Raw genomic sequence first — 14,732 nt, 5'->3', positions numbered from 1 at the left:
AAAGCATTATAAAACAGAAATACAGAAAAATGTGAAAGAAACTTACTCATAATGCACTTGAAGGTGTGGAGGATTCTTTTCTCACGAGAAAAAGTCAGGAGTAACACAGACGAAGGCCTTAATTTTTAAGAGAGAACCAAGACGGGCCGTTTATAAGGGTAGTTGAACCAAGTTGCACCTGTGAGATAACCGTCGATGGGAACAGCTAGGGCCGAGAGATAACCGTCGATGGGAACAGCGGACCCCGTGAGACCAAGGTCTCTCCGAAATGTTGAGTCTCATACCTATCGGTATTATGGGAAGGCTCTTTCGAAAACCTAATGGTGTTCGGGGAAGGCGCTTTCTAAAACATAATGGTATTGTGGGAAGGCTCTTTCTAAAACATATTGATGTCCTGACCCTAAGAAAACTGTATAAATAGAAGAGCTTCAGCTCTGGGTTTTTTAGATCGCATTTTGGGACGTCTCAAACTGTGTGGATCTTGTGTGGTGGAACGGAACGAATAAACCTGGACCCTTGCTTCTTCTCACTCACGGCTGGTGTCTTATTTTTCTTTCTCCAATTGAATATGTGAGTATCTGTTTCTATGTTAAGTGTCTTCAGGTAATAGGCGAAATTTGGACCTACAACAACCTGAGAGGTGCTCTAAAACAGCATTTTCCAGAATAGATAAAATTATTATTAAGGGAATCTTTCAGCTTCTGTGCTGAAAGAATAAAACTTCTACGCTGCACGTAAATAAGTCTTTTTATTTAGTTTTCTCCCGTTTCACTTTTGGGGTTAAACAGACTTTAAAACTTTACTTATGACTGAGATACATACAAAAGAGACTCATATTTCAGTTCAGGAAAGCCGGTTTGTTTTAAAACTATATCAGTTAGAAAATTCCACCATTTGAAGGCCATAGCATTAAAACCCAGGCTGCCACATGTCTAAAAGCATGTGTAGAGATGATATGAACTTAAAAAAGTACTAACCTGCTAGTATAACAGGGTCTGTGAAGGATTGTGTCAATCAAATGAGTAAATCTAACCTGTGATTACATTTAGGCTGTTTTAACATGACAGAGAACAGGCCCTAGGACAAATCTACAGAAAACACAGACTTTATATGTTCCAACTGACAAAGAGACAAATTTACAAGGATACTGTAATGTTCCTCTGTAGTAGTCCTTCTCCTTTTGCTGTAGCTAGCATTTCATTGCAGTAGAGTTATTTCTATGGCATTAACCTTTAGTGCATGCTTTACCAAATACAGTGCTATTTTTCAAATGGATATTTGAGTGAATGCCATTTATTGACAAATTTACCTCATTCATCAGTGAACTTGCATTTCCTCTTTAGTCTGGGTCTATGTCAGCTCTGTGGTTGATAATTTCCAGAATTTAATAGTGGGTTTTAAATCCTTTCCCACAAATCAAACAAATATGTTGCAATCACATTGATGCTTCATGTTGTTACTTTTTTTCATTATGCTTTCTCACATATGTACATCTGCACCTCTTAAAAACCACACATACACATGACATGGTATAGAATGCTTCTTAAAAAAGCTTTTACATTTTGATCATGAAGAAGCATTCTATGCCACATCATTATTCTAACTGAAAAATGAGACAACTGAGAGATTCCTTTTCATCATGATGACTGATAAATTTTGCCTGACAGATGCCTGGTGCTTTAATCTTTAATGACATCTTTAATGATAATGAGCTAGTTAAAAATGACCAAACTTTTGATTATGGACCTTTTAAATAAAAGCACATTTCCACATCTTACACACTATCAGTGTTATTGCCATATTGTGTTTCACTGGCAACAGGGGAGATTAACCAAACAAGTGGGCACATTCAGCAACTCACATCATCCGCACTTTACTTTTCTATCAATCAGGTAAAAAAAAAAACATACAGGCTGCCCTTATGCAAATCACCAGCTTCCCAATATTCATTAGAGTAGATGATGGACCTATCAATACTGGAAAACTAAAGAGACAGACTTGTTGACCTGTACAAGTCAGCTAATAGATATATTGCAAGTTACAAAATCATCTATAAGATGCACCTCCATAACAAGAAGCTGTTTAAGGGTTGCACAAAAGAATCCCTTTTTGAGACCATCTCATGCAGTTGGAATAGTGTGGTGTCACAGACCAATGCTGGCCATTACAGCATTTATTTGACTTCTGTCAGTAGACAGTATGCATACCAACTAATAATTCATTCTTTGCAAAGCCCATAAACACCATGAGAAAAAAAAATCTATAAAAAAAAAAAAAAAAGAGTAGAACATAATGAGAACTTCAAGTCATAAACATGCAGTTCATAAACTAGCCACATGGAATTTTCTTATTATAAGTATGGGACTTGTAAAATTTACATGTTGTAATGTACCAAGCAATGGGATAAGGGACAAACCTTTTATAAAGCTTGTACAAACGTTAATGTGGGCATAAACTAGACGAAGTAAGAACAATATTGAGGGCCCACAATGGGATATACTTTTGTAACGGATGCTTACATTTTTCTTGAAAGCTCAGGTGGTAGGCTTTGCAAACAATTATTTATAACCACCTTCAGTTAATTCTCAGCTTTAAAAATGTTGTCTACTAAATAATACACCAAGAAACAGTCCAGGCCTGGGAGTCTGTTTCTTCATTAGAATTTTAAGATCAAGTTGTCTGACTGTGGTCTGAAGAAGAAGAACTACCTAATTACATTATTGCTATTGGATTAGTTGAAGCAGATTTTGAGTACATACAGGATGTGCGTGGTGCGTGTAATATATAAAATCTCAAGATAATCATCTCTTCATCACTCCTCAGCCTTCAAAATGCTAATTTTATTTTTAACCATCATATTTATAACCATCATCAAGTTACTTTAGAAAAGTATATCAGTGGCACAATACATTTATCCTGCCATCTCTTTGCTGTATTAATCAGCATAATGTACTTCTTTTTCTGAACCGTCTTGAACTACTTTAATGATAAATGTGGATTTAAATGAATCCAAAACAAGGAAAAGGAAAAAAGAAAAGAAATTCATGCAGATGTAACTTTTGATCAAAATCTTTCTTTAGCAGAAAGTAACTGGACATCACATCTCCAGTGTGTTCAGTGCGTACGGTAATATTATCTTAATGCAGTGTGTTGGCATTTGTATAACCCACATTAGTTCAGTTCATTTCTAAGCCACAAACCCAACAGTGAAAAGACAGATATACACAGGCGGGAAAGGGTTAGGGTTAGTAATCTATCTTGATTACTTGTTGTGTTCTATTATGTGATGACATCTTTGTTAAATTTTAGATGTCACAAAAAAAGCTATAAGCATTTAACGTTGCCCAAACCATACATAACCTTTCATATGAGAAAAGTGCAATTAACTTGAACTGCTTCTACTACCTTGCAAAAAATGGAATTTACTGGCAATGGTGATGCAAAATTCTGGATGTGCGCCTTATTATTTCTATATTCACCAAGTGGGCATAGACCAAATGTAAACCCAAACTCGAAACTAGCTTGAAAGATATTCTGCTTGCATGAAGATGGCCAAATCTAGGAGTAAAGGCCCCGTACGCATGTTTTACTGCATATGTAACGTTGATTCAGTATACCTTTTATATCTTGATTAATCTCTTGCTTAATTGTTTGTTCCACACACTGATGATAATTGCATGCTTATGTAATCTGTCAAATGTCTTTTGAGTAATGCCTTTATAGCTTTTTAAGATTATTACTTTGTGTTTGTTTTCTAGCAGGGAAATTATGCTGCATTTGAAACCTCTATTATCATGAACCCTGAGTCTTTTTATGTTCAAATCTCATACTCCTGCTTTACAGCATGGAGCTTAACATAGATATAGCATGGTTAAAACATCGCTAATATCTACATCTAATATAGCTATCATCAACACCAAAGAAGTGCACCAAAGCAAGAGCAATTTGCACAGTGGATAGATGGATAAATGAGCACTGGACTAAAATGCCACACAGGATGATGTGTAGCATATAAAACAGAATGACTGATGAAAACAGACAAAATTACGATTTCAAGTTTCTTAGTCCAAATATGAGGGATTTTTTTCCCTCTTCACACCCAGCAGAAATGACAATCAATTTGCCATTCAGATGATCCTCAGAGCAACAACTCTGATATTACATATCCTCACCTGACTCCATAACTCTTATAAACAGTTACAAATTTAAAAAAAAAAAAAAAAAAAAGGAAATCACTAAAAAAAAAAAAAAAAAAAACCTTTCCAAACTCACATTTTAAGCCCTACAGCAATAAGTCAGAGTGCAGGAGTGGTTTAAAAATCTGAAACCAGATAAATGATTAATGTCTGCATTACTGTAATCCTCCTCCCTTTCATCCACACACCTCCCCTGTGTTAATCATGCTTTTTCTCTGCTTCACTCTTCTCCTCTGCTGCTCGCTTTTCCTCTAGTTCTTCTTCTACTTCATCGCCCTTTCCTGGGCCCTTGAGCCGTGCAGCCAGATGCTGTCTCACATCTTCCTCCTCCTCTTCCTCCTCCTCCTCATCTGTCAGTCCCTCTCTTTTTATCAGCTCAGCGTCATCGTCTGACTCAGCTGTGCATATGCCATAGCACATGAGGCTAATGACACCTAACGGCAGGCCGAAGAGGAAACAGGCCAGCACCGGAGAACTGCGGAACACAGACTGAGACAAACACAAACCGACACATTAATATAAAATATTATGTAAACATTAATGCTGCATTGCATAAAATTTAGCCACTATTATGCATTATTTACTATACCTTTATACACAAACAATTATATACAGTGCTGTGAAAACTGATTTCTTCTTTTTTTGTGTGTATATCTCATACTAAATAGTTTTAGATCTTCAAACAAAATACAACATAAAACCAATGCAACCTGAGTAAACACAATACAGTTTTTCTTTCTTTGTTTTTTATTGAAGCAAAAAAAAAAAGTTATCCAACACCTATCACCATGTGAAAAGCCAATTGCCCCCTTAAACTTATAATCTGGTTGTGCCACCTTTATCAGCAATAACTGCAACCAAACACTTCCGATAACTGGAGATTTGTTCAACAATTTCATAAAAATACTCTGCTCTCATGGATATCAAACAATTGGAAAGACAACACAGGTTTAACCAAAAAAATATATTTGTTAAATTTAGGGGGTGCAACTATTATTGGCACCGCTATTAATTCATATTTTACATTTTTTAATACACCTGGGTGACTCAGAACAGGAAATTGTTCAACCATGACTTCCTGTTTCACAGGGGTGTAAATATAATGATAATGAGTCTTTATTGATCATGTATACATTACAGCACAGTGAAGTTCTTTTCTTTGCATATCCCAGCATGTCAGGAAGCTGGGATCAGAGCGCAGGGTCAGCCATGATACTGCGCCCCTGGAGCAGAGAGGGTCAAGGGCCCAACGGTGGCAGCTTGGCAGTGCTGGGGATTGAACCCTCGACCTTCCGATCAGTAACCCAGTGCCTTAACCACCAAGCCACCACTGCCCCAAATATGATATAATACGTAGGCCAAATTCCCTTAGTCATTCACAACAACGAGTAAGATCAAGGAATATAGCTGTGATGTGTGGCAAAAGGTTGTTGAGCGTTACAAAATGAGAAGTGTCTATAAGAAAATAGCACAAGCATTGAAAATGCCCATTTCCAACATCAGGGCAATAATTAAGAAGTTCCAGTCAACTGGAAATGTTATGAATCAACATGGAATTGGACGTGTGAATTGGACGTATATTGTCTCACTGCACTGTGAAGAGGACGGTTCGAGTGGCCAAAAAATCTACAAGGATCACAGCTGGAGAACTGCAGAAGTTAGTTGTGTCTTGAGGTCAGAAAGTCTCCAAAACTACAATCTGAAGTCATCTACATCACCACGAGTTGTTTGGAAGGTTTCAAGAAAAAAGCCTCTACTCTCATCCAAAAACAAACTCGAGCGTCTTCTGATTGCCAACACTACTGGAACTTCAAATGGGATCGGGTTCTATGGTCAGATGAAACCAAAATAGAGCTTTTTGGTAATAAACACCAGAGGTGGTTTTGGAGCACACAGAGAGGTAGCCATATGGAAAAGTACCTCATGTCCACGGTTAAATATGGAGGAGGATCTTTAATGTTTTGTGGCTGTTTTTCTGCCAGAGGACCTGGACATTTTGTTAGGATACATGGCATCATGGACTATCAAATATCTACAGATATTAAATGAAAACCTGACTGCCTCTGCCAGAAAGCTTCAAATGGGCCGTGGTTGGATCTTCCAACAGGACAATGATCCAAAACATTCATCAGTATCAACACAAAAATGGTTTACTGACCACAAAATCAATGTCCTGCCATGACCATCCCAGTCCCCTGACCTGAACCCCATAGAAAACCTGTGGGGTGAACTGAAGAGGAGAGTCCACCAGTGTGGACCTCAGAATGTGAAGGATCAGGAGAGATTCTGTATGGAGTGATGGTCTCAGGTCCCTTGCCATGTATTGTCCTCATCAGGTTTTATAAGAGAAGACTCAGAGCTGTTATCTTGGCAAAGGGAGGTAGCACAAAGTATTGACTAAAAGGGTGCCAATAATTGTTGCATACCTATATTTAACAAATATATATTTTTTGGATAAAAAGAGATCAAAAAGTTAAACAATAAAGACAATTTACTATTGGCACCCTAAAGTACTGGCACCCTGTCAATCCAATTCTAGAAGTATTGCCACCCTAATCTGTCCAACTCTAGAAGTATTGGCACCCTACCTAATGAGCTCTCTAACTCTACAAGTTTTGGCACCCTATCTATCTATCCAAGTCTAGAAGTGTTGGTACCCTATCTCTCTATCTATTCAACTCTAGAAGTATTGGCACCGTACCCAACTGTCTATCTAACTTTACAAGTACTGGCAACCTAAGTGTTGGCACTCTATCTATCCATCTATCCATCCATCCATCCATCCAAGTCTAGAGGTATTGGCACCCTTTCTAGGGTTTCTGAACCTGTCAGACCACAATCTATTCACCCCTGCTTGTTATGTTATAGGTAAATTGAGGTCATCACTCACCATGATGGTGGATCTGGCATCATAGGCCACACGTTTGAGTCTCTGGGAAAAACCGTCCCCTCCATAAGCCTGTTCGTGTAAATACAAAGAAAATGAAGTGTTGTTACTTTTGCACTTTAACAGTTAATGTCATTGCTTGCATGTTGCTAAGTGAGTAGCAATAATAATAATAATAATAATAACAACAACAACAACAACAACACAATAACGCACAGCATCAATAACGCACAATAACAGCAAATTGGTCATTCCATGTCAATTCAACAAAATTCCAACAAGTTGGTTGCATCAATGTCTTCAAATTACTTAAAATTTATTCTAGGCCAAAACTGATATTTGAAACCGAGAATGGTCATTCATTCACAAATTCTCATTCATTTCTATGAACTGCATTTTAAAAACCTATAGGCAGATCACTATAATATTTGAGATTCGTCAGCCCTTTGTACTAAACTTTATGTACTAAACATTTTAGTAAATTCTGAGATCATGGTGCAATCACCTCTGGTTGAATTGATTAAATACCCAACAGACAATGAAACCACCTATGCCAGTCAGGTAATACTGAAGGCAAAACCACAAGACCAGCAACATTTTCAGAAAACACACTGCATGGAAAGAAGCAGACATAGACCAAGAAAACATACAAATTGCCAAGACATACTGAACTGAAATTTGAGACAAAGGATCTGATTGTTGCTGCACATGATCTCGCAAGCACATCCTATCACAATCACATCATCAAGGAACCATCCATTTCACATCTAATCCATAGTGTAGGATCTGCCAAGAGTATGAAGAGAATGTCGACCATACTATCTCAGGATGAGCTGTCTTTTTACTGGCAAAGACTGAATACATCCATCCATCCATCCATCCATCCATCCATCCATCCATCCATCCATCCATCCATCCAAGGCAGCAGAGTAAATGCACTGAAACATCTGCAGGAGCTACATCATCAAGATGACCCATAAGTGGAACAAACACCAACTGATGACTGTCACAAAGAGTGACAGCGTCACTATCCTCTGGGACATGGCCATCCACACCAGCAGAGATCAAAGCCAATAAGCCAGAGATCAATGCCAATAGGCCTGATGTCGTCATCATCAAAGACATGAAAGAGAAGATGTGCAGGCTCACTGATATGCCAAATCCATCTGACCACAACACCTCCACCAAAGTCAGTGAGAAGCTGTCCAAGTAGAAAGACCTGGAAATAATTATTTGGTCAACGTAGGGTATGAAGAACACAAAGATTCAAGCTGTCATTGGAGCACTAGGTCTTGTGAAGTAAGGTCTGGAAAAATACACAGACTGGATCCCAGGAAAGATAAACATCCACAAACTCCTGAACATCACACTCCTTGGGAAGCTCATATCCTCCATAGATGCAGCTTGTCGCCTTGAAGCCGTAGCAATCACTACTGCTGTCGCTTGTGGTTATGTCTGGTTTTTCATGGTCTGATATGAGAAGGTATTAACTAATGTAATCACCACTTTGCCATAGTTTAAAAATGTATTTTATATTGCAGTTAAACTCAGATAAACGCCATGGCTTTTTTTCTGGACAGAAAAACAACATAGAACTGGTCAAGGGAATTTGGAATGAAAGGTCCTTGTTGTATTTGCTTATTATTAGTATTAAAATGTGTCACAGCACTAAGCCACAGCACTAAGCCTTACACACAATGTTTGCATTAAGTATGCATTACCTGAGCCGTGCCATCCCGGACACTCTTGATGAAGGTGATCAGTTGCTCCATACTCTCCATGGGCTCACTGGGCAGGAAGTACTGCTCGTTAGATGTATTGAGGACAATGACAGAAGGCACAGCTACCTCACTGTGATGTGCACAAATAAAAAGCAGCATGATATGATTAGAATTTTTTTGCTTTATACTAATCAAGGGTGAAATTGAAAAAAGAACAGTCACAAAAAGATACAATGGAAGTGCAATGGGAATTAAGCAATATCCAGACAGAGAAAATACAGAAAAGAACTGCAGCCAAAAATTAAACAGATATAGACTCTCACTTCCAGCCCCCAAAACTGTGAGCAGTCTGCTGATTCTCTCACCCCACAAAGGGACGTGTCCTTATATAATTACAAAGGAATCGATTTTAAAACCTGCCAGAAATCACACGTTCAGGAAGTTTGCTCAGATATCAGACACCCAGCAATGTGCCCTGACAGAGGGAACAAGATGATTAAATTGTATTGCCAGAAACATGAACCACTAAAAGATCTGGCAACTCTCCTGCAAATAGGATTTGTATTTACATACAGCACCACCAAGATGCCACTTAAGAAAAGCCCTTAACAGGGCAGTGGTGGCTTAGCAGTTAAAGCTCTGGGTTACTGATCAGAGGGTCGGGGGTTCAAGCCCCAGCACTGCCAAGCTGCCACTGTTGGGCCCTTGAGCAAGGCCCTTAACCCTCTCTGCTCCCGGGGCGCTGTATTATGGCTGACCCTGCGCTCTGACCCCAACTTCCTGACATGAAATCATGTATGTGAAGAAAACAATTTCACTGTGCTCTACTGTATATGTGACCAATAAAGACTCATGAACCCTTGCTGTTCCAGGGGTTCTGTATCATGGCTAGCCGTGTGATCTGACCCCAGCTTCCTAACAAGTTGGGACATACAGTATTAAGAAGAATTTCGTTTTTGAAAGCTTTTCAGTTGTGTGTAAAGTCAGAGGGTGAGAGATAGTTTTGTATTACTGTATCAAATTATATGCTGTAATCATATGTAAACAAACTCCTTTATCAAAATAAAATAAATAAATAAAGGTTTGTTGTTTCTGTAAAAATGGAACCATTGGAGAGCAAAGAACCTTTTATATTAAAACGGTTCTATAATCTAGAATTCAAAGAATATATAAGGTGAAGGAAGGCTGTAAAAAATTGTCTTCATTGTTGAACCTTTTGATCCTTTGTTCAATAAATTCACAGAAATCCTCTGCTGTTATGGATGTCAAACAATTACAAACAAAATACAGGTTTATATATAAATATATATGTTAAATATAAGTGTGCCACAATTTCTGGCACCCTTCTTTTCTATAAGCTTGTAACAGCAAGAGAAATCATGACATATTTGATTCCCTCTCTTGGGTCACTGGGTGCTCATGGATGGAGGAATGAAGAAATTAAAGGATGATGTAAGTGAGAAAAGAAATACTCACCCCATGATGAGGCTGTTGATGTAGTCATTACCATCCATATGGCCAAACTGGAAATCTCTAAACATTTGGAGAAAAAGCGTAAAATAATACAGTTTGCCAAATGTAAAAAATATCCATTGTTACAATATATTTGTGCCAGAAACTTTGGTCTGACATATTTTAGATTTTTGGGTGGAATTTGGAATTAAATCTGACATCTTGAATTCCATGAACAAAGATCAGTCTGGTGTGAGGATAAGCATTGCATGCATGATTTTGCCTCATGGTTTTCATTAGAGAAGACACAACTAGAGATGCACCGATGTATCGATCAATGAAGGCAATTTTTCACACTATTGGCCATTGGCTGATAGTTTAAAAACATCCGATGATCAGGGCCGATTATATCCTGTCAATCAAAAGATGGCGGGAAAACGCATCGAATTTGTGCTGTGTGTAAAGATGAAGTCTTGTGTGGAATGATGACAAAACTGCAGTCTGTAAACTCTGTACTGCTAAAAGTTTACACCGGATGTGAGCAGCAGTGAAGCAGGAGTTTCAGCGTCTAATAATTTTTATTTTTTTGCTGCGCTGCTCGCGCTGAATTAAAGCACCAGTACACCGTTGAAAGATTTAAATGAAGGTGAGTGGACAAAAAAAGTATATATTGCACAGAAAAATATATTTGTAGAGTAGTATATTTCATATCCAGTTAATATATAAAAGTTGATATTATAGATTACCAGTTTGATGTTCAATGATGAAGTAGAAATGCTTTTGTTTGTGGTGAGTGAATGTGAGACTAACAGGAGGTTTTTTAGAATTCAGTCAATGTTAATATGAATTAATAATATTCAATAAGTTAAGAAATCTTACTTTAATCTTCAGAATTTAGTTCATGTGTTAATGTTAATTAGGGTAATTTTTTTCTGTTTATGAGACCAGTTACTGTGAAACAATTTGTTGAAATGGAGAGAATAAAGTTTTTAACTGCATTTTTTTTAAAGAATTGTGGAATTAATTATTATTAATTTAAAAGAAGGTATAAAAGGCACTGGCACCCTGTCCAGGGTGTACCCTGCCTTGTGCCCGATGCTTCCTGGGATTGGCTCCAGGTTTCCCCGTGACCCTGAAGAAGGAGTTAGCGGTAGAAGATGGATGGATGGATGGAAGGTATAAAAGGCAGAACTATCGGTATCAGCCGATATCATTCTGAATAAGCGGTTATCGGTATCGGCTGAGAAATTTAGTATCGGTGCATCTCTAGACACATCCATAGCCTACAGAATTTATTGGAAGACATCTGTAGTGATATTTATGTAGGTTTATGTCAGCTGTCATGAAGGGCTTATGCAAGCATCATGTACACTACCTTTAAGTAAAGTGTGCAATGCAAAATAAGGAAGAAAGAAGGAAGCAAATGTGTGTATGTGCTCATATGAGAAAAAAAATTATGACTACATATTTTGGGCTATCTATGCTGATTCTATGGAGATCATTCTTTCACTTACTTCTAGGGCCAGAATTTACTCCTATGGTTTGGATCAGTGTCTTGCTGAATAATCCAGCTGCGCTTGAGTTTCAATTTACGGACTGAAGACCGGACATTCTCCTTTAGGATTTTCTGGTAGAGAGCAGAATTCATGTTTCCCTCAATTATTCCAAGTTGCCCAGGCCCTGAAGCAGCAAAGCATCCCCACACCATCACACTTCCTCCACCATGCTTCACCGTAGGTATGATGTGCTTTTTGTGGAATTCTGTGTTTGGTTTATACCAGATGTAACGGGACCCCTGTCTTCCAAACAGTTTCACTTTCGACTCATCAATTCACAGAACATTCTCCCAAAAGGTTTGAGGATCATTAAGGTGTGTTTTGGAAAAATTCAGACAAGCCTTCATTTTATTCTGGGTTAGCAGTGGTTTTCACCTCACCACACTTCCATGGATGCCATTTTTCCCAGTGTGTTTCTGATAGTGGAGTCATGAACAGTGATCTTTATTGAAGCAAGACAGGCCTGTAGTTCCTTTGATGTTGTCCTTGGATCTTTTGTGACTAACTGGATGAGTAGTTGCTGTGCCCTTGGAGGAATTTTGGAAGGTCCGCCACTTCTGGAAAGGTTCACTACTGTGCAGAGTTTTTCCATTTGGAGATAACAGCTCTCACTGTGGTTCTTTTGGAGTCCCAGAGCCTTTGAAATTGCTTTGTAACCCTTCCCAGACTGATGTATTTCACCTTCTTCGTCAACATTTCTTTCAATTTTGGCATAGTGTGTTACGGGATAAAACCTTTTAACCAACTTCACGCTGTTGAAAAAGTTCTATTTAAGTGTTGATTTGATTGAACAGGGTTTGCAGTAATCAGGCCTGGTTGTGTCTAGTCCAGCTGAACCCCATTATGAATGCAGTTTCATAGATTTGAGCAATTAGTAACTACGGTGGCAAATACATTTTCACACAGGCCCAGCTGGAATCGGATAACGTTTTTGCCTCAGTAAATAACTATCATCAGGGCCCAAGCACCACTGGTGCAAAGCCCTATTGGATCTGCTCCGTTCATTAGGGCCCAAGCACCGCTTGAGCACCTCATATTCGGTCAGTGTAATCTAAACGCCTTGATGATGCTAAATTGCAAAGCTTTTGAGTTTTAACTGCACAGCGTGGGCGTGGTGATGTTTCAACATGAAACAGGAAGTTGTTATAAGTCAAACATACAAACTTCACGTTTGATAAAAATTCCGGCCTGAAGACATCTACACGCCAATGTTCAGTTATAATCAAAGCGCCACCTGCTGGCAACATGAAATGTCATGTTTTACATTAACTCAGACATACAATGTTCAGTCTGCACCAAACTTCACTTGTTTTGTACAAAACCTGTCCTGAGGCTAGCATTTATTCCCTTTTGTCACGATTCCCCCTTGAAGCAGCGTGCTCTAAGCGCGAATGCGCGAGCACCTGCTTTTCCGCTGTTGACCGTAGTGACATTGGGACACGTGTGTTTTGTTTATGTTTGTCATGTCTCCTCCCTGTTCCGTCATTGGCTGGGAATTCACGTGGGTCTGTATTGCTCCCAGCTGATAGCAGTTTACACGCTAATCAGGTCCGCATATATACCGCGCTCCCCCAGCACACAACGCGGAAGATTAATAAGTCGTAAGTAAATGTCACAGTCACAGTCAGTTCGCGTCTTGTTTTGGTTATCGACCTAGATTCCTGCCTAGCCCCGTGTATGCCTGTTTGCCAATCGCCTGACCTCTTGCATGTTTATGGATTACGTTTTGGATCACGTTTTGGATTTGTCTGCCTGCCTGTCTCTTTAAATAAACAACTGTTATCCTGCACTTGCATCCGCCGTATCTCTGCTCTGTCACGATGTGTGACACCTTTAATTTATATTTAGATCTCTTAAATAACAGAACATTTTGTATCAGACCACCCAATTTGTAGGCAAGCAAAAATATTGGAACATGTGACTGACAGGTGTTCCTTTTTACCCAGGTGTGTCCTGTTAGCTTGACTGTTTAAACAATAAATAGATCTGAACATCAACTCTTATTAATAGCCTTCAGGTTCACCTGTGAATAGTGTTAATTTAGTTCATGAAAACTATGACTATGAAAAAATGTTCATCGCAATCTTTTTTTCAATGAAGACAAGATGATGAGATGACACCGACAACATTAACTGTGACTATATCAACATGCAATATTGTTGACAAATAAAGATGAGACTAAAATGTAGTTTCAAAAATAAAAACTTTACCAAAACCTCTCATTATTTTCATCTACAAAAAGAGACAAAATGATTCCCAATCCCCACCCCCAATTTTCTATTCTGATCACACTCGTATATTCTAAGTGAAAATCTCCCTTCTTCATTTGTAATTAGATATTCCAATTATCATGAAGAATGAATTAATATGCAAATTAGTTTATGACATCATCTAGTAACATCTTGAGCATGCTTTAGCTGCTTTCCTTTGAAGAACTGGCAACACAGTTGGCAAATTAAATGAGACCCTAATATTTAGTTATATAAATTACTAATTTTTATTTTGAGCATCTTCTTACTCTCATCCTTTACCTGTAAAAGTTGTCCCTGTACTCAGTTGAAACTCTCTGTATGAGACTCTTTAACCTGAGGAAAGATGCGGACAGATAATTCATAAAAGTCAAATTAGATTTCAAGGTGTGCTTTTTACATAAAAATTTTTTCAGCCGACAAGAAAAGCTTATCTGCCACAAAGTAGCTCATCTAAATTACTTTCTGTGTGCTGCCATGGTAGTGCATGTGAGTGGGAGTTCTTATGAAAAAAAGAAATGGTTGATACCTCAAGCTTTCCTCTGTTGCAACCCTTTCATCAATGATAGCGATTGCTACCAATTTACCTGTCGGAGAGGGAAAGTGAAAGTATTAAGCCATCTTTGTCAAAAAGAAAGCTAAAGAAACAAAAGTGAATAATCTACGCATTA

General features: G+C 38.3%; 1 protein-coding gene across 1 annotated transcript in view; it reads right to left on the bottom strand.

Annotated features, from left to right (window-relative positions):
• Nucleotides 1-1,670: 1,670 nt before the first annotated feature.
• Nucleotides 1,671-14,732, bottom strand: part of tmx3b (thioredoxin related transmembrane protein 3b) — a 34,015-nt gene continuing 20,953 nt past the window's right edge. Inside the window, exons 11-16 of the mRNA XM_017453642.3 lie at nucleotides 14,591-14,648; nucleotides 14,344-14,397; nucleotides 10,281-10,337; nucleotides 8,805-8,934; nucleotides 7,087-7,155; nucleotides 1,671-4,685 (exon numbers count right to left, since the gene is read on the bottom strand). Of these exons, the coding sequence (XP_017309131.1) occupies nucleotides 4,395-4,685; nucleotides 7,087-7,155; nucleotides 8,805-8,934; nucleotides 10,281-10,337; nucleotides 14,344-14,397; nucleotides 14,591-14,648 (659 nt within the window). The 3' untranslated portion in view covers nucleotides 1,671-4,394. The remainder of the gene's footprint in view (nucleotides 4,686-7,086; nucleotides 7,156-8,804; nucleotides 8,935-10,280; nucleotides 10,338-14,343; nucleotides 14,398-14,590; nucleotides 14,649-14,732) is intronic.

Source organism: Ictalurus punctatus, chromosome 23, assembly GCF_001660625.3.
Source record: "Ictalurus punctatus breed USDA103 chromosome 23, Coco_2.0, whole genome shotgun sequence".
Classification (NCBI taxonomy): Eukaryota; Metazoa; Chordata; class Actinopteri; order Siluriformes; family Ictaluridae; genus Ictalurus; species Ictalurus punctatus.
Note: the sequence above shows the minus strand (reverse complement) of the source record. Positions and strands in the feature narration are given on the sequence as shown.